Source organism: Ceratotherium simum, chromosome 15 (assembly GCF_057802395.1).
Source record: "Ceratotherium simum simum isolate JZ-2026a chromosome 15, ASM5780239v1, whole genome shotgun sequence".
NCBI classification, from domain to species: Eukaryota; Metazoa; Chordata; class Mammalia; order Perissodactyla; family Rhinocerotidae; genus Ceratotherium; species Ceratotherium simum.
The window spans coordinates 6,212,423-6,233,394 of record NC_141914.1 but is presented as its reverse complement, the minus strand read 5'-3'; the positions used below and the strand labels follow the sequence as shown (position 1 = coordinate 6,233,394).

Here is a 20,972-nt window from a genome sequence, read left to right as displayed (position 1 = left end):
GCACTGACGCACCACTTCTCCGGCCGTGCTGGGGCCGCGTCCCACATACAGCAACTAGAAGGATGTGCAGCTATGACATACAACTATCTACTGGGGCTTTGGGGAGAAAAAGGAGGAGGATTGGCAATAGATGTTAGCTCAGAGCAGGTCTTCCTCAGCAGAAATAGGAGGATTAGCATGGATGTTAGCTCAGGGCTGATCTTCCTCACAAAAAAAATAAAATAAAATAAAATCACTTAGGGGCCAGCCCCATGGCCGAGTGGTCCAAGTTCTGCGCTCTGCTTCGGCTTCGCGGGTTTGGATCCTGCGCGCGTACATACTCCACGCATCGGCCGTGCTGTGGAGGCATCCCACATACAAAATAGAGGAGGTCTGGCACAGATGTCAGCTCAGGGACAGTCCTCCTCAGGAAAAAAAATAAAATGACTTAAAGAGATTCTTCAAATGTGCTACCTAGAGGTGGGGACCGTAGGAAAGAAGGGTCCCCGGTGCCAGCCAGAGTTTGTTTCTACGCAGTTCCTCTGAAGTTCTGGGCCCTCCAATGGTTTCTCCAGTCTTCAGACTGCTTTTCTTTCTCCCTCTTTGCATTTTCCAAAGCCTGCTGAAATCTCTTTTTTATAATTGAGGCAAAATTTACGTAACATCAAATTCATCATCTTAAAGTGTCCAGTTCATGGCTTTAGTATAATCACAGCTCTGCTTTGGCGTTCTTTTCCTGTTTGCACAGAGTGAGCCAGAGGAGAGAGCTTAGGGCCTTCTCAGGTCTTTGCTGAGCATGTGCCCAGCCTTGGGTAAGTGTGTGGACTTCTAGATTCCCGGGAATCTGTGAGAGTCTTTCAAAGCCCCAGTGCCCCAGAGCATCTAATGCCCCAGCCTTTCCTCCCAATACACAAGGTTTGTGTATTATTTGTACAAATGGTTATTCCTTGCCCTGGGCGGCAGTGGCTAATACTTTTGCCTTTAAATGTTTTCAATAAACTCCTCCTCTTTCCCCCTAGACCTCAGCCATGGGAGAGTTAGGCAAAATAAAGGCAAGCCCTTTGAGACACCCTTCAGGGAGTCACAAGATAGGTCAAAACAAACAACCACAGGTTTTTGAAAATAAGTCCCCATAGCACTAGGAACCATGAGAGGGAGTGCAGTCTGGTCTAAACAGCTGCTGCTTCTCAGGGAGAGTGCAGTCTGGTCTTCACAGCTGCTGCTGAGCTGAGAAGCAGAGGCCGGGGCCAGGGTAAGTGCAAATGCCCCAAAGCTCTTTTACTGAGACTCAACAGTTTTTTTCTTAATTAAACTTTTGCCTGGTCACTATAAACTGTTAGTTTCCAGAGTTTCAATAAAATTGATTCTGAGAGTTTTGCCAGTTTGTCCACAGATTTTGTGGAGGGATGGGCTGTTGGAGTTCCCTACTCTGCAATATTTGCTGATGTCACTCTAATCAGTCTTATTTTGAAACAAAGACAGTTTATTATCAATCCATTTTTAGTTGCAAGTGAAAAAAAACCCACCCTAAACAGTTGGCTTGTATGAAAAGTCAAGTCCAGGAGTCTCAATGTTTTAATGGAAACTGGTTCAGATCCGTTAGCACTGGGTGTCTGTGAGGCTCTGTATGGACAAGGGAGGGGCCGTGGTTTCAGCCCCACATCCTCTCAACTCCCAGATTGTCCGACTGCTTTCTTGATGGTTCCTTTAACAGCCCTGAGGTTCCCTCCCATTGGGTCTGGTCAGTCGTTTGGTTATCGCTGAATCAGTCACTGTGGCCAAGGGAATGGGGTGCTCAGGGCAACTTAGGCCTGAGTCAGTTGTTCCCTCCTTATGGTCAAGGGTGAGGCCTGCTCCCAACACGGGGACAGAGAATGGGAGAGGGTAAAAAGGGATCAGATAAGGGTTGAGGGGACAGAAAATAAACGTCCTCTATAATAACCTTTGGGAGCTCTGCATGGCTCTTTCTAAAATGCTTCTAGAGCTCTAGAGCTAAAAGAACTTAAAACCCTGCAGCCTTATTACAAGATTGGAATACTAGTGAATTCTTTTGTTTTTTAAATTGGAATCATCTTGTGGAGTTCTAGAAACCCAAGAATATACTCAGTTTTTGGAAACTTGTTTTAAAAGAATAATAAGATGATCCAGTTGGATGATTGAACGTTACGTTGCAGATGTGAAAAAAGTTTCTTTGAAGCTAGAGACCTTCGCCAGCACATGAATAAGCATCTTGGTGTGAAGCCGTTCCAGTGCCAATTTTGTGATAAGTGCTATAGTTGGAAGAAGGATTGGTATTCTCATGTGAAGTCTCATTCTGTCACTGAGCCTTACAGGTGGGTACATTTGAGGAGGGTCTGAAATTAATTGAGACATATATGTACTTGGATTAATCTTATGGATGCTGGTGCTTTGGAAAAAGTAAGTTAGGTTTTTCCCCCCCTATTTTAGGTGTAATATATGTGGGAAAGAATTTTATGAGAAAGCATTGTTCAGAAGGCATGTAAAGAAGGCTACCCATGGGAAGAAAGGAAGAGCAAAGCAAAACCTGGAACGGGTGTGTGAACGTTGTGGAAGGAAATTCACTCAGCTGAGAGAGTATAGGAGGCACATGAACAACCATGAAGGTAACACCACTTAATATCACATATGCATCTAATAGAATGAAAACCAGTCCAGGAGTGATTCTCCCTGCACCAGCCCTCAGGCCTATTACTCTCCTTCCTTGATGAGAGATTTATCATGGAAGATTTATTCAAGTGACAGAGGTGATCCTGAATCTGAGTGCCGAATTGTTGTATAGATAGATAGATTCCTTTTTTAGTGAGCTTAATATTCTGTCAGCATTTTTATGCTGAACTGGACTACCTGAAGCCTCTGTTTCCTTATCCTAGGATTATAGGATTGTGGTGAAGGTTCAAGGAGACTATGCGTGGAAACTCAGAGTTGTCTCTCAGTAACTTCTATCCAGGAACACCTTTAGAGAGATTATAGTGCAGAATCTGGTTTGTTCTAAATAAACCATCAGGTCCTAAATAAAAGATTGCCATAGTCAAGAGAAAAAGACTTAAGGGTACTATACTTAAAGAAAACCATTGTTTACCAGGCAGCTTTAATATGTTTTGGTACTTTGACCTCACCACACACACCTCTCTTCTTTTTTTCTTTTTTTTGTAGGAGTTAAGCCATTTGAGTGCTTAACATGTGGAGTATCTTGGGCTGATGCCCGATCACTAAAACGCCACGTCAGAACACATACTGGTGAACGGCCCTATGTCTGTCCCGTATGTAGTGAAGCCTACATAGATGCTCGAACACTCCGTAAACATATGACTAAATTCCACAGAGATTACGTGCCTTGCAAAATTATGCTGGAAAAAGATACCCTTCAGTTTCATAACCAAGGAACTCAAGTGGAGCATGCTGTTAGCATCCTAACAGCAGACATGCAGGAACAAGAAAGCAGTGTTCCTCAAGAACTTGAGACTGTGGTAGTAACAGGAGAAACTATGGAAGCCCTTGATGCTGTTGCAGCTACTGAAGAGTGCCCATCAGTATCTACACTTTCTGACCAAAGTATTATGCAAGTAGTTAATTATGTGTTGGCACAACAGCAAGGACAGAAGCTGTCTGAAGTTGCAGAAGCTATTCAAACTGTTGAAGTAGAGGTGGCACATATTTCAGAAGCAGAGTGAAGATAGTAATGGAGATAAGAAGTGATGTCTCCTGTATACTGAACTCACAGGACGTTTGTTTACAGTACTCGGTGACTGTCCGCCTAGAGTGTGGGTCAAGGCTCTGGGCTGTTGGGTGATGTTTTACCATTTCTGAACGGTTTGTCTGGCTAATGGGTTCTATAGGAAAGTCCATTTACTGTAAAGAAATTGAATACAAATCTATTTGATGGCAGTGGTTTATCATGGTATACTTTTTATGAATTAATGTTTATAAAGAACTGTACTAAATTAAAAACTGTACAGTTTCATTTGCATTTTGACATTATTGTATACTTTGAGTTTAAAAGGCTGCACCAGTCGGCTTTTCTTTGCTTTTATTCTCAAAACAGAGGTTCTGTGATTTCACTTGCCCTGTTCTTGGGTTAAAAAAAAAAATCTAATATAAAGCATTTTAGTAGGATGCATAGGTATATTACATTTTTTAAATGCTTCAAATCTGTGATTCTTGACTTATTATTTATTTTAACCCCTTATAAGTCAGGGATTCTTTATTCTATTTTAAAGCACTTAATGAGTTACATGTTGTAATCAAGTTTGCACAGTATACTTATCTGTATGGTGAACCCTTAAATGAATAGCTGATTTTTAAAATGCATGAAATGCCTATTAAAGCCTTACTATACTATCTTTTCAAGGCAAGTAAATTGATTATGAGCAAAGAACACTGTTATTAAACACTGTTGGTGGGAAATTTCTCCTTGATAACGTGGGACAACAAATGGGAAAAGTGAATATTCTTTTGCTAAAGAATGGACAAGTTAAAACTAGGTTCGGTATTTTCGCAGCTTTTGTATCATGTTTAATTGTTCAATTTTGTTGAAAAACTGCAATTTAGAAATAGGATAGCAATATAGACATCTACAGCAGTCCTGTGGATATCATATAATTGTCAAGTAATTTCAGAATATTGAAGAGTCTTCAGTTCAGCGCTCGCTATCATATACTACTTAAAGAAAGTGATTCATTATGGTCCAGCAAATTGTTGAAAGTAAATTATTTTGAAAAGTTCTCTAAGAATTACATTAATTTGTGTGTTTGATTTTTAAATTCCCACCTCTTTAAGCTATCCAATTTTCTGATTTTCCAAGTAACCATGGGGAGATGCCACATTTCTCTCCTCTGGGAAACTACCACTCAGACTATAATTGTTAAAATTAAACTTTTAAGTATTAGAAGCTAAAATAAGGTATAAAATTAAGATATAAACAAATCACAAGTAAATCATTCCTAAGCACAAGAAAAGAATGTGCCTTGATGTACATATATTAAGATACCTATTCCAGGTTACTTTAAAAAATGGCTTAAACAATAAAGAATGTGATGCCATGCATGCATTATACCTGCATATGTAATATTTGCATTTGCAAATTTCCCTTTGTTTCAGTAGCTTGTGGCTGACCTTCAATTTTAAGTGAGTTGACATGTAGTCTATAACTTTGTAATGGCTGCTTGTTTATTGTGTCTTTCAGTTCGTGAAAATGTATTTCAATCTGAGTAAGATTTGGAATTGTCTTTTATGTTCCATCCTCACAGTTGTTATTAGATTTAGTTAATTGTATAAGACCATTAATGTTTGTCATAAATATGTAAATAAAAGATGTTAAATCTTGTTTAAAAGCATAAGCTTTGGAGTTGAGCATGTCACTGTTTTCAATTCATGAATCAGTTACTGTTATTTGATATGTTATTAACAATTCATTTTTAAAAGGAAAGGAAATTAAACACATTAAAAAATAACCATTAGAGGAACACATAACATTATTAAAACTTCTTACTTTTCAGCTTGATCTTACCACAAAATTGAAAGCACAATTAAATTATCCGTTTGGATAATTTAGATTTGTAGATTACATAAATTACATGTAGAAACGAGTGTTAATTCCAAAAATTCAGTTTCATATTACTGTGCGGGGAACTTGTATATTTATAACAATTCTCTTTTAGAAACACACATTGTTTTGTTGTTATCAGATGACTTTCCCCAAGCGGTATGGGTATCCCCTGGTTAAATCTGCTTGTTACTAACTGCGCCCAAGCGATTTGAGTCATTGCTGTTGGTCACTGAAATGTATGTATTGTCGATAGAAATGAATTAACTAATTCTCCAGCAAGTTTTGTTTTACTAAAAGCCAGTGGGTTTTAATTTAAAGCCAGGTGGGTTTTAATCTGTTTTTTTTATGAAAATGCAGTAGCTGTTTACAGATTTCACAGGGTTCCCTGAAGTGCTGGACTTGAGCTAATCGAAACCTTCAGTTTCTTTTTTTTTTTAAATAGCGCTGGCGTAAACTATCTGCATGATGCTTTCTGCTCATGACTCTTCTTTTCAAACCTGCAGTCTCCTTGGATGTTTCTGAACAGGGGTTTTACATCCGATGTTTGGAACATACACAGTAAAAGCCTTTGCCTCCCCTGATCCTATAAATTTATTGGTTAGAGTTTGTAGAGGCTTGTGGAGCAAAGATGCATAGATAACTTCTTTATTTCTTTAATCGTTTGAAATATGCCATGCTTATTTTATAGTCTATTATCTGAAGTTTTGAAGTTTAATACTGCTGTTTATTGGGTTTTTCCTCGAGTTTATAAAAGAGTATGAGCTCACCTCCAATAAGGCCTTATCTTTGGGAATCCTGTGCCACCCACCTAGGCTGACGATGGGTCCTTCCAGATGGGTTTTATGTTTGCTGCTGCTAGGTTGCTCCACAAGTGTCAGTGGCTGGGTACTATTTGTATATTAACTTCTCAGACTGTGGTTTCCCGGACCAACAACTGTAAACTTGAACTTGAGACCAGCGTGAGGGCAAGGGCATTGTTCTAACTCTTCAAGGGAGGCTTTTGCCAACCTGGAGCCCTGCCTGGGCCATTTAGACGTCCTTTCTGCTGGGCTGGTGCATGGCGTTTTTCTGGTTTGTTCCTTCACTGATGGTGTAGCTCTTCAGTGGTCCCCACTTTGTGTGGAATTCTTAGTCCCAATTTCTGTGGACCTAAATTCTGATCTGTTGTCACCTTTTGGCGATCAAAAGCCAGCCCCTTTGAAACTGGCAATCCCATCTACCACAAGAACCACTTGGGCTACGACGGTTTCAACTCAGTTTCCTCTTATCCGGGGACCCGACAACATTCCCTTTCTCACAAACTCCTACTATGATTTTCACAGGAGTTTGTTATATTTTATCAAGTCAAGATTTTCAGCTTTTCGTCTCTTCCAAATTCTGAAAACCAAATAGTGTTTCTTTAAATATTTTTCCCTTCTGGTTCTCTCTTCTTTATTTCTGAGAGAAGGGTTTATTTCTACCCTCAATACCTCTTTCATTCCCCCCGTATTTTTCTCCTTTCCTGATATTCTTTGATCTTTAACTTTTTGTTCAATTATCGAATTCTTCATTTAAAAAATTATGTTTCTGGGGCCGGCCCGGTGGTGCATTGGTTAAGTGCGAGCGCTCCGCTGCGGCGGCCCAGGGTTCGCAGGTTCGGATCCCGGGCACGTACTGACTCACTGCTCGTTAAGCCATGCTGTGGGGGCATCCCATGTAAAGTAGAGGAAGATGGGCATGGATGTTAGCCCAGGGCCAATCTTGCTCAAGAAAAAATGGGAGGATTGGCATCAGATGATAGCTCCGGGCTAGTCCTCATGAAAAAAAAAAAAAAAAAAATTATATTTCTTATACTACCATTTCCACTTGGGTCTTCATAGATGCTTATTTCTGCTCCCTTTTCCATTCATCTTTCCTTATCTTACTGATTGTATTTATTGTGCTCATTTCTTATTGTGTCCTGTGTGCTCTGCTAAAAATTACTTTTTGTGAATATACCACAACTTTACCATTCTACCATTGATGGATGTTTGGGTTATTTTCAGTTTGGGGTTATCATGAAGAATGCAAAGACCGTTTTTATCCTCTTGGTGTATATGGGCACGCATTTCTGTTGGGTATATAACTAAGAGTGGAATTGGAGTCATTTGGGCTTGTGAATGTTCAGCTTTTGCAGATAATACCAAAATATCTTCCAAAGAGACTGTGCCAATTTACACTCCGAGTGGTGGTTGCTCCGCGTGCTTGTCAAGTACTGTTAGTCTTACTACCTTCTTAATTTGACCCATTCTGAGATGCATGTGCTTAGGATCCCATGTGGTTTTAATTTACATTTCCCAGATGACTAATAAAGTTGAGCACCTTCTTTGCATATATTTATTGGCCATTTATCCTTTTGTGAGGTAATTGTTTTTGAATATGTCACTTGCCCACTTTTCAATTAGATTGTCTTTTTCTCTTTCTGAATACAAGCCCTTTGTCACTATGTTTTGCAAATTCCATCTCCCATTTTAGAGCGTGTCTTTTCATTCTCTTTTTTTTTTTTTTTAAAGATTTTATTTATTTATTTTTCCCCCAAAGCCCCAGTAGATAGTTGTCTGTCATAGCTGCATATCCTTCTAGTTGCTGTATGTGGGACGCAGCCTCAGCATGGCCGGAGGAGCGGTGCGTCGGTTCACACCCGGGATCCGAACCCGGGCCGCCGGCAGCCGAGCGCACGCACTTAACCGTTAAGCCACGGGGCCGGCCCTCATTCTCTTAATGGTATCTTTTGATGAGTGTAAGTCTTTCATTTTAATGTAGTCCAGTTTATAAATTTGTGCCCTTTTACAATCTTTCCCTACCCAAAGATCATTGTATTTTCCTATTTTATCTTTTAATAACTTTATAATTTTGGCTTTTAAATTTATGTTTAGAATAGAGGTAGAAGTCAAGCTTTTTAAAATATGTATATGGACTTTCAGCTGTGCACACATAACTTTTTGAATACATCCATTTTTCTCCATTGCTCAGCAATGCCATCTTTGTCACAAATCAAGGCCACATGCATATGTAGGTTTCTTTCTGGACTCTCTGCTGCTTTGCTGTATTTCTGTATTCTTCCAATGCCTTGCAACACCAAATTGCACCAATACTAAATCCATACTGTCCTAATTACTCTAGGTTTATAATAATTTTTACATCTGATAGAGTAAGTCTTCCCACTTTGTTCCTATTTCAGATTGTCTTAGATATTCTTTCTAAAGAATTGGATTATCTTTCTAAATTTTAGAATCAGCTTATCAATTTCTATAGTAAAAACCTGGTGAGATTTTGACTGGAATTCCATTGAACTTACAGATCATTTTGGAGAGAATTGATATCTTTATAATACTGAATTTTCATTCCATAACCATTGTATATTTCTTCACTTACATAAATCATCTTTAATATCTCTCATAATGTTTTAAAATTTGTGTGTGTGAATCTTACTAGTTTTAGTCTTAGTTATTTTATATTTTTATGCAATTGTGAATGGTATTGTTAAAATTTTATTTTTTAATTATTCGTTGTTGGTATATAAAAATACAAAACACTTCTGTATATTAAGGGAACTTTCTTCATCTGATAAAAGATGTCTACAAAAACCTACAGCAAAACATTCTAAATGTTGAAATGTCAAACTTTCTGAGATTGAAAATAAGACCTTTTATCCAACCACTTTGGTAAATTCCTTTATTAATTTAAATAGTTGGGATTCTCTACATATCCAATAGGTATGTCATCTGCAAATAACGAAGTTTGACTTCTTTTCCAATTCTAGCTTGCCTTATTGCTCTCTATAGCACCTCTAGTATGATATTAAAGAGATGTGCTAGTTGGCATCCTTGTCTTTTTTCCGATCTCAGATTGAAAGTCTGAGATTCACGTGGTGGGGTTGATAGCTTCAAGATGGGGGCTTATTACCAGAAAAACCAGCCATGTAATTAAAGGAACTTTCAGCCCCATCCCCCAACCTCCAGGGGAGGGCAGAGCCGGGAGATTGAGTTCAATCGCTGTGGCCATTAATTCATTAATTTAATCAATCATGCCCATGCACTGAAACCTCAAAAAAACTTAAAGAGGCTCAGAAAGCTTCCTGGTTGGTGAGCATATGGCTATATCGGATGGGTGGCACACCCTGACTCCACAAGGACGGAAGCTCCTGCACCCCTCCCTCCCAGGCCTTGCCCTACGCGTCCCTTCCACTTGGCTATTCCTGAGTTGTACCCTTTGTAATAAAACTGCAATTGTAAGTAGAGTGCTTTCAGTGAGTTCTGTGAGTTGTTCTAGCGAGTTATCAAAGGGGGGGCGCTCCATAGGTGCCCCTGATTTTGTAGTTGGCCAAGCAGAAGCGCGGGTGGTTTGGGGATACCCAAGACTTATTTGCTGGCATCTGAAGTGGGTGCAGTCTTGTGGGACTGAGCTCTTAACTTGTGGGGTCTGTGCTAACTCTGGGTAGTTATTGTCAGAACTGAATTGTAGGACACCCAGTTGGTGTCAAGGAATTGGCATGGAAACATAGCATCCATATAGAGGGTTGGTCTGGATTGGAATATCAGAGATCAGGTGGGGTTAGGAGGGTGGTGTCCATGTGGGAGGGATGGGCACAGGGGCAATGGGAGATTGGTTATATTCAGAGGATGACATTTGTAAATATATTAAGAATATTGAAAGCCAGCTTTCTTGCTGTCAGAGAAGGGAGTTACAAATGTAGAAAGGGAGATGATGAACTGTAATTGGAACTATTGGTACAAACAAGTGGTTGTCAATATATAAAGATATAGAAATATCTATGTAAATGTATATGTTTGCATTTATATATACATACATATATTCTCTAGTTTTTTACCTAGATAGCCTGGGAGCAGACACCCACCAGCAATGATGACACAGCACCTAGGTGTTGGTTTCTAAAAGCCATTCCCCAATAGAAGGAACTAGGGCTTCTTGGGGAAATGGCTAATTTCAGGACTGGCTCAGGGAAAGTACAAGATAAGTCTGGAAAATCTTGTGTCAGAAAGCAAGGAGGGCCGGCCCCGTGGCTTAGCGGTTGTGTGCATACTCCGCTGCTGGCAGCCCGGGTTCGGATCCCATGCACGCACCGACGCACCGCTTCTCCGGCCATGCTGAGGCCGCATCCCACATACAGCAACTAGAAGGATGTGCAACTATGACATACAACTATCTACTGGGGCTTTGGGGAAAAAATAAATAAATAAAATTATTTTTAAAAAAATTAAAAAAAACAAAAGCAAGGAGATGCTCAAAGAATGATAGGGACATATCAAGAGGGCCCGAAGTCCTTGAAGGGACTCTCACTGACCAAATCGTGGCAAACTGAGTGAGCATCATAATAATGATAGTAACAGATTATACACCATTGAGTAAAATAGGAAACCATAAATCCACTGTCAGGAGTCTTCAAAACCATCCCCAGTTTCAGTGATTCACCAGAAGGACTCACAGAGTCAGCAAATAGTCATACTCATGGCTATGATTTATTACTGAGAAAGGGTATGAAACAAAATCAGTGAAGGGAAAAGGCATGTGTGGCAAAGTCCAGAGGAAACAAGCACAAGTTTCCAAGAATCCCAGTGGAGTTATGCTTGATTCCTTCAGCCATGAGTTGTGATGGCACATGTGCAAAGTGTTATCAGGGAGGCTCATTAGAGACTCAGCACCCAAAGTTTTCACTGGTGCTGGTCCACAGGCATCCTCTGCTTAGCACATTCCAAAACTCCAGACCCCCAGAAGGGAAGCAATCGTTCAGCACAAACCACAATGTTTGTACAAGGAGTTTAGGCACAGAGAGCCGCTCTTTTTAGGAAAAGTTCTGTATCAGGGTAGGGAACTGTTTACGAGTTAAGTTTCCAGATGCCAGACAGAGGCCAACCTGGAAGTAGGACTTTTAAAGGATAGCAGTCTCAGACCTGCTATGTTAGCTCTTTTCTGCACATCCACTAATATAAGTAAATGAATGAATAAATGGAAAATTTGATGAAGAACAGGATATTTCAATAGTTTCCACACAAAATACCTATTAATTAATTGCAAAGGAGAAAAGAGGAACTTCATGGTGGAGAAGTCTGACAGATACCATCTTAATCATCAAGTAATCAAAGTGATCATCATCAGTAACAGGAAAAATCAAAATTGTGCACCACTCGATACAGGATGCAATTAGAAGAACACAACATCACGTGATATTTCTGTCAAAAATGCGTAACTTAAATCTAATCATGAGGAAGCACTAGACAATCCCAAATTGGGGGATATTCTACAAAGTTACTGGCCTATGATATTCAAACGTGTCAAGGTCATGAAGAAAAGACTGAAGAACTGTACCAGACTAAAGGTGACTAACCAGACGTGACAACTAATGCAATGCGTGATTCTGAACTAGATCCTTTTGATGGAAGGCAAGTGGTAAAACTTGAAAGCAGTTGGAGGATTAGATGGTAGTCATGTATCAATGTTAATTTCCTGACTGTATGGCAGTTATGTAAAAGAATGTGCATAATAATTCAGATGTGATGGGGCATCAGGTTGACAAGTTACTCTGAAACGTCTCAAGAAAAAAATTATTTTACTCGTAATTTTTCTGTAAGTTTGTTTCAAAATAAAATTACTTTTTTGTGTGAGGAAGACGAGCCCTGAGTTAACATCTGTCACCAATCCTCCTCTTTTTGCTGAGGAAGACTGGCCCTGGGCTAACATACCGGCCCATCTTCCTCCACCTTATATGGGAGGCCACCACAGCATGGCTTGACAAACAGTGCGTTGGTGTGCACCTGGATCTGAACCCCGGGCTGCTGCAGCGGAGTGCACACACTTAACCGCTATGCCACTGGGCCAGCCCCTAAAACTACTTTTTAAATGAATTGGAGGAGGATCAACTTCTGGTATGGCAGATGAGGAGCTCTGCTGACCTGCTCCCCAATGAAACTGGTGAAAACTGTAAAAACAGAAACACAGACAACCATTTAAAGCCTCTGGAAGTTGTCCTAAGGGCAAACAGAGAATGAAGGACACTTACTCTTACTCAAGAAAAACTATGAAAATTCATTAAGAAAGGCAAGAGTCTGTGGTATTTGAACAAAGACCACTCTTTCCCTCTCCCATCTCAGCTCAGTGAGGTGGAGACGCCACTCCAGACTGCATCCAAGAATACAGGGCTCCCTTTCCCACCAGCTCCCAGTTGGAGGGCTGTCTTCCCAGAGGACCAGGACATCAGTCTTTCTCATTCTGCTCCCAACTACCTGTTCCTGAGATAAGGCCTTGTAAGCATGGTTGGGAGGTGGCCGCTCCCTTCTTCCACCGAGTTACCACTTGTGAAACAGAGTGCCACCTTGGACAAAGTGAGCTGAGATGACTGAGGCCCTGACCACCCGTGTCTCTGTTTATGAGGTGGTGGGTCCATGCCAGGAGAGGCAAGCTGAGAGGACCTCAGGCTGCTGCTGCCCCTTCCACCAAGTGCTCAGCTTGTGGAGTAAGAATGTCATCCAGAAATTTGCCTTTGTCCTCTCCCTTCAGATCTAGAACCTGGCTCAGAGACTTTGCCTAGAGGGAGGAGCAGGCAGTAAAACAGATCTTCTAATCTCTTCCCAAAGAACTGACTTTATTTACAACACAGTCTGAAGATATTGAACCCTGAGGGGCACTCTCAATTACAGTGGAGGTTAAGGTGAGAGGCAGTTGGGAGGAGATTCAAGATACAGGTTAAACTGTAGGCCTGCTGGTTTGTAGGAGAGAATTAGGGAATAAGACAGCTGGGCAGAGCCCTCCTGGAATCAGAACAAATGTCAAACACTGACCTCAGAAATTATTATTTCAAAGGAACCACAATTTGACTGGATTGACTTGTTTGTAGAGTGCTGTAATTTGTTGCTCTAATAATTTAATCCCAGGGTATTATTCAAAACAATTGAGCAATTATCCAGCAATTAGTGGAGTTCAACTGCTGGGTATGAGCATGGAAAGAGAGGAAGAGAGCACTACCAAAATCATTGTCATCCCAGGGTGACCATGGGCACACTCAAAGCTGTACCTCTCTGAGGAGAAACATCAGAGGCTTAGACTCTAGACATCTAGGAGGGGAAATGGACCTCACTAAAATAATCCAGCCAGTCACTAAAATAAACAAGCAAATAACAATAACGAGGCCTTGGGAGGGGAAAGGGGGAGGGGACAAGTACCCAGAGTTATTACAATGTATTATCTAAAATGTTCAGTTTCCAACAAAAAATTATGAGGCAAGCAAAGAAGCAGGTAAGTATGCCTCATACACTGGAAAAAATGTAGACAACAGAAACTGCCTGTGAGAGTAACCAGATATCAGATTTATCAGAAAAAGACTTCAAAAATAACCATTATAAATATGTTTATAGAACTAAAGAAAGCCATTTTCTTAGTCTGCTTGAGTTGTCAAAACAAAATACCACAGGCTGGGTGGCTTAAACAACAGAAATTTATTTCTCACAGTTCTGGAGGCTAGGAAGCCCCAAATCAACATGCTGGCAAGGTAGGCTGCATCCTGAGGCCTCTTCTTTCTCTTGGTTTGTAGGTGTCCACCATTTTGCTGTGTGCTCACATGACCCCTTCTTTGTGCATGCATGGAGAGAGAGAGAGAATACTCTGGTGTCTCATTTTATAAGGACAATATTCATATCCAGTCAGGGCCTCACCCTTATGACCTCCTTTAACCTTACTTAGAGTCCCCATCTCCAAATACAGCCACTCTAGGAGTTAGGGATTCAGCATATGAATTGGGGTGAAGGGGTAGTACACAGACATTCAGTCCATAACAACCATGACTAAACAAGTAAAGGAATGTATTACAATTTTGTATCAAATAGAGAATATCAATAAAGAGAAAGTAAAAAAAGAACCAAATGGAAATTAATGAAATGAAAAGTAAAATAACTAAAAGTAAAATAAAAAGTAAAATGAGTTGAAAAGTAAAACAAAAAATTCCCTAGAGGGGTTAAACAGTAGATTTGAACTGGCAGAAGAAAAAATAAGTGAACTTCAAGATAGGTTGACAGAGATTATGCAAACCAAAGAACAGAAGAAAAAGAATGAAGAAAAATGAAGAAAATCTCAGAGAAATGTGGGACGTGATTAAATGCACCCATATATACATAATAGGAGTACCAGAAGGAGAGGAGAAAGAGAAAGGATCAGGAAAAAAGACTGGAGGAAATAATGGCTGAAAACTTCCAAAATTTATTGATAAATAATAACCTACACATCCAGGAAGCTCAATAAACTCAAATTAGGATAAATGCAAAGAGACCCACAAACAGACTCATCATAGTAAAAATGCTGCAAGTCAAAGACAAGGAGAAAATTGTAAAAGCAGCAAGAGAAAAACAACGCTTTACTTACAAGGGAACCCCGGTAAGATTAACAGATGACTTCTCAGCAGAAACAATGGAGAGCAGAAAGCAGTGGGATAACATATTCAAAGTGCTTAAAGGAATAAACTATATACCAAGAACCCTATATCCAGCAAAATGATCTTTCAAAAGTAAGGTGAGGGCTGGCCCCATGGCGTAGTGGTTAAGTGCAGGTGCTCTGCTGCTGACGGCCCGGGTTCAGATCCCGGGGGTGCACCAAGGCACCGCTTGTCAGGCCATGCTGTGGCGGCGTCCCACATAAAGTAGAGGAAGATGGGCACGGATGTTAGCCCAGGGATGATCTTCCTCATATACACACACACAAAAAAGTAAAAGGATGGAAGAAGATATATCATGCAGACAGCAACCCCAAGAAATCTGGAGTGGCTATACTAATACTAGACAACATAGACTTCAAGACAAAAAAATGTTACTAGAGATACAGAGGGCTTTGGGCTTACTTTGCTACCTCTTTCTAACTTACTCAATGCAGGTAAGGCTCATTGCTTTCACATTTCTTCTTTTCTAATGTATGAACTTGAAGCTATAAGTTTCTCTCTAAGCTCAGCTTTAGCAGCACTCCAGAAGTTTGTATATCGTATTCTTTCATTATTATTTGATGCAAAATATTTTCTAATTTTCATTATAATTTCTTCTTTGACACATGTTACTTATAAGAGTATTGTTTCATTTCTAAACATATGAATTTTTTAATCTTTTTGTTAGTATTGATGTCTAACATAATTCTACTGTAGTCAGAAACATATTCTGTATATTTTCTATTTGAAATTTGCTGAGGGTTCTTTTATGGACAAGCACATAGTCAATATTTGTAAATGTTTCAAGAGAACTTCAACATCTGCAGTTCTGGGGGCGTTGTTTTAATGTGTCGATTAGGTTAAATTATTACTTTTGTTGTTCAAATATTCTGTACCCTGATTTTTCTTTTTTTTTGGTCTGCTTGTTTTATCAGTTACTAACAGTAGTTTGTTAAAATATCCGCATATGAATGTGGATTTATCTATTTCTCCTTTTAATTCTGGCTATTTTTGCTTTATATATGTTGAAGCTGTTATTTGGTGCATATAGTAATTATTATGTCTTCCTGGTGAACTGAACCTTTTATCTTTATGAGAGGATAACAGGAAGCACCCCGGTAATGCTCCTGGCTTCAAGTTTACTTTGATTGAAACTAAAATAGTTACATCAGCTTTTTTGGTATTCATGTGGTACATTTTACCACCCTTATGCTTTTAACTTGTCCATATCCTTCTATGTAAGGTCTGTCTCTCGTATACAGCATATAGTTATCTTTTTTTCTTTTTAATCCAGATTGCCAATCTTTGTCTTTTCATAAGAATATTCAGTCCAATTAAAAATATAGGACAGGGGCCGGCCCGGTGGTGCAAGTGGTTGAGTGTGCGTGCTCCGCTGCAGCGGCCCGGGGTTTGCCAGTTCGGATCCTGGGCGCGCACCAATGCACTGCTTGGCAAGCCATACCGTGGCGGTGTCCCAGATAAAGTGGAGGAAGATGGGCATGGATGTTAGCCCAAGGCAAGTCTTCCTCAGCAAAAAAAAAAGAGGAGGGTTGGCAGATGTTAGCACAAGGCTGATCTCCTGACACACACACACAAAAATATATATATAGGACATAATTACTGACATATTTGCATATAAATCTGCCATTTTACTGGGGTTTTTTTTGGTCCTGCCTGTTCTACATTCCTCTTTCTTTTCTGTTTTAAACATTTCATTCCCCTCCTCCCATTAACTTGTTAGGTGCACAATCCTTTAACTATTATTTTAGTAGTTAGCCTGGACACCACATTCAAGTTCTTGGCACAGTGTCTGACTCATGGGCGTCCACTTCATAAGCTGTAGAGCCGTATGCGTTCAGATAAATATCAACCCTGTTCAACAGATGTGGAAACAGACGAAAGAAGTGAAATAGTTTATCAACTTCCAGACCAGTGGTGCTTACCATTATAGTCAGGCCTCGTGTTGACCCCATCCCCTCCAATATCCTAGTTCCCCTGGAAAAGCCTCTATGGATTTTCTGTCATCTCCTACTTACCTAAATTCTGGCTGGAGGTTTTTCTTAAACTTTAAAGGTCACCTGTATATGTGTCATTTGTTTTCCTCTTCAGCATCTACCATTCTCTCAGGTACCTAGGTCCAGACGCCTAGGCATCTGGGATGTTTCCATTTCTTCCATCATGGATTGAGCTGCTGAATTCCATAGCAGCGTCTCTGATCTGTAACTTCTATTCCATCAGTGCTAATTATTGTTCACACACACCTCTGAGCTTTTATTAGCACACGCATGCAGCATACTACAAATATCTAGGTTTCCTAAGCTTCCATGCATGTCCTACTTTCCTTTCTGTCCTACACACATTACTTCCAGATTAATATTTGAAGCTGCCCTTCATCTTGAAGCTCCCTGGTTTTCTAATGGCTCTACGTCCATAGCAAAGAAACCACAATAGGCATGAAAGTAACTTTGTATGTGACAAGAAGTGGCTGTTACCATAATTGTCCTCCATTTCAGAATGGTGGCACCACCAGCACCCCTTACTTTAAGTTGGCACGGAATAGCAGCTGCTGCTTAAGTTACTCCTACCAGAGAAAGAAAAGCCTCTGGTGCAAGTCATACTTAAGATTCCCAATTTTTTTCCTTGGAGCATCACATAGCCAAGGCCTACCACAGAATTCAAATGGGATAGAATGAGAAGAAACGCCTATAGAAAATTGGCTGAGAGGGGCCGGCCCGGTGGCTTAGCGGTTAAGTGCGCGTGCTCCGCTGCTGGCGGCCGGGGTTCGGATCCTGGGTGCGCACCGATGCACCGCTTCTCCGGCCATGCTGAGGCCGCGTCCCACATACAGCAACTAGAAGGATGTGCCACTATGACATACAACTATCTACTGGGACTTTGGGGAATAAAAGGAGGAGGATTGGCAATCGATGCAATCGATGTTAGCTCAGAGCCGGTCTTCCTCAGCAAAAAGAGGAGGATTAGCATGGATGTTACCTCAGGGCTGATCTTCCTCCGAAAAAAAAAAAATTGGCTGAGAAAGTGACATTTTCTTCTCAACTCAAAGTGGTCCTTTGAAAATATAAATACACTTAAATCCTGTTTCGGGAAATTTGCTGGTATGGTTATATATATAATTGTATATACACAGATTAACGGCCACATCCAGCATTACAATAGTGTTAATGTTAGAATATTTGGGGGGTTTTATACCCAACTATTACTTATAGTTATGGTGAAGAGAGAAGTACCCTGTGAATCTCTGAGTTAAACCACTGCTCATGCCTTGATTTTTTAAAATAAACTTTACTGTTTTAAGAGCAATTTCAGGTTCATGGCAAAATTGAGTGGAAAACTACAGAGTTCCCATATACCCCGTCCCCACACACATATACATTGTCATCCTCAATTGTATCATTAGATTTGCTTTAATCATTTGCAAGTATTTCAACATCTAAATAGCACTTGCGGGCCGGCCCCGTGGCTTAGCAGTTAAGTGCGCGCGCTCCGCTGCTGGCGGCCCGGGTTTGGATCCCAGGCGCACACCGACGCGCCGCTTCTCCAGCCATGCTGAGGCCACGTCCCACATACAGCAACTGGAAGGATGTGCAGCTATGACATACAACTGTCTACTGGGGCTTTGGGGGAAAAATAAATAAATAAAAATTAAAAAAAAAAAAGCACTTGCATTCTTTCAGTGTTACTTTCTTTGCATTACTTAAGTGTTCTGCTGCCTGTTTTGATCTCTTTTCCTTATAGCCAGGGTATGATAAGACTATATATTCTATATATACGGTTCTTAGAAACTGTGTTTTGCTTTCAGACATGGTTACATGGTTAAATTCAGTTTCTATTGATCTCCAAGTTTCACATCAACTGTGCTTTAGTTATGGAATTCTGAAAGCAGGAATCAAATAAGCAGCTCCCGGCATATGACTAGCATGAGATCAGGACAATGCTGGATTCTGAGTGAAATTCATTTGTGGTGTATTTGGATGACATACCAGTCAGTAATACAGAATCACAAGCATTCAGGTAACTGTTCTTGCAGTCAAGTTACAGTGGTCATCCTTGATAATTTACATAATACACAACAGTTTTTATTTTTTCTAAATATTAAGAAATGTGAATTCCGCAATGAATATTGCAGATAAAATGCTCCCAAAGAGGATTTACTCTTAGAAAAAAACCAAAAAGAATTAGGATAACACCACATTCATATTAAAAGTACACAGGTATGATTAAGAGTTCTATGTCCATGCACAATAATTAAGTGGATGTCTATTGTGATGTGGCTCAAGGCTTTTGGTCTGAGAAAGTTCTCACATATCTCAAGCGCCAGCATGACAGCTAACCTAATTTGCCTTATTTAGAGATACCTTGATTCCCCACCCATTTCTCCAATTATGAAAGAAATGTAGGATCAGTGTAGAAATCTGGAAAGTATAGGAAAGTGAAAAGAAGTAAAGAGTAAAAACAATAATTATTGCTAACCGACAATTGAGTCCCACGGGGGTGGAGGGCTGCAGATCACCACGCATTTTTCACGCAGCAGTTAAGTCAGGGTGCTCTGATTTGTCCTCCCTGTGGTGAGGGGCAGCTTGGTATGCTGTTTGTCCCTGCAGGAGCTGCAACTTCTCCTCAAAGAGCTGAATTTCGGGCTCTGGGCCCCTCCTCCAGATGGTAAGTCGCTCCCCTGTTGACTTATTCCCTAAGCCCTAACCAAGGGCGACAGATTCCCCCTGCAGTTGCTATTTCTGCCACACCTGAGAGTTCTCATGTTAACAATTCTTTATATTCACGTTTCCCCTCATTGACACAATGCTGAAACAGCCTTGGACAAACTCAACACCTATTCCTGATAAAATAACTTAAGAAAAAATAGGAATTGGTGGATATTTTTAACATGATAAAATATGTTTACTTCAGTCCTAGTGCCAGCATCTTATTTAATGGTAAAACACTGGAGACATTTCCACTGACAGCAGGAATAAGGCAAGGCTGCCCATTATTTCTACTATTCAATATTGTTTCAATATTGTACTAGAGGTATTAAGCAATGCAATTAGACAAAAAAATGAATTAGAGGCACAAAAATTGGAAAGAAGTAAAACCCTCTCTATTTGCAGGTGATATGATGGTAAACCTGAAAAATCCTAGAGAATCAATGATAAAACTCAAAGAATAAAAGAATTCAGTAACATAGCAAGATAGAAGATTAATATACAGAAATTAGTTGCCTTCACATCCTAAAACAGAAACAAGCATATAATGATAGAGAAAACCCCATTTCAATAGCAATAGAGAAGATCAAACACTTAGGAGTAAGCTTAACAAGAAATATGCAAAACTTTTTTGGGAAAAATTTAAAAACACTCCCGAAAGGCACAAAAGCAGACCGCTCTTGATTAGGATGGCTTAATAGAAAGGTTTCAGTTAACTAAAATTAGATCCCAATCTCACAAATGCACAAGAATATACTCTTGTGTATATTCCTGATCAAGAAATGGATCAGGAATATACTTAAATTTAAAAATGCAATACATGCATTAGAAAAACATGCATGAGTTCATCTTTAACCTCAGCACAGAGAAAGGCTTTCTAACTATTAACATAAAATCAGGAGGCAATGAAAGATTAACAAAGTTTACTACATAAAAAATGGAAGCTTTCTGCATTACAAACAAACCATAATCAAAGCCAAAAGACAATAATTGAGAAATTATTTATAACACATATCAAAGATAATGAGTTAACATTTAAAGAATTCTTAAAATTTAAGAAAGGCCCAAAAAGCCAATAGTAAAATGGGAACGACATGAATAGACTATCCATAAAGAAAAGCTCTTCAAATGGCCCTTACACATGCGAAGATATTCAACCTCACTCATAGCTAGACATCAATTTAAAACTGCTCTTAAATGTCATTTTTTACCTATTAGATTTGGCAAAAATTAAAAAGCAGGACAAACATTCTATTGGCAAAGCTGTGGG

At 39.8% G+C, this 20,972-nt stretch overlaps 1 protein-coding gene across 2 annotated transcripts in view; it reads left to right on the top strand.

The window, feature by feature from the left end:
- The window catches only part of ZBTB11 (zinc finger and BTB domain containing 11), a 28,428-nt gene extending 23,092 nt beyond the window's left edge, over positions 1 to 5,336 (top strand). For both annotated transcript variants that reach the window (XM_014794967.2, XM_087439518.1), the window contains exons 9-11: positions 2,154 to 2,312; positions 2,428 to 2,603; positions 3,154 to 5,336. In XM_014794967.2, coding sequence (XP_014650453.1) covers positions 2,154 to 2,312; positions 2,428 to 2,603; positions 3,154 to 3,671 — 853 coding nt within the window. In that variant the 3' untranslated portion in view covers positions 3,672 to 5,336. The remainder of the gene's footprint in view (positions 1 to 2,153; positions 2,313 to 2,427; positions 2,604 to 3,153) is intronic.
- The last annotated feature ends 15,636 nt before the right edge of the window (positions 5,337 to 20,972 follow it).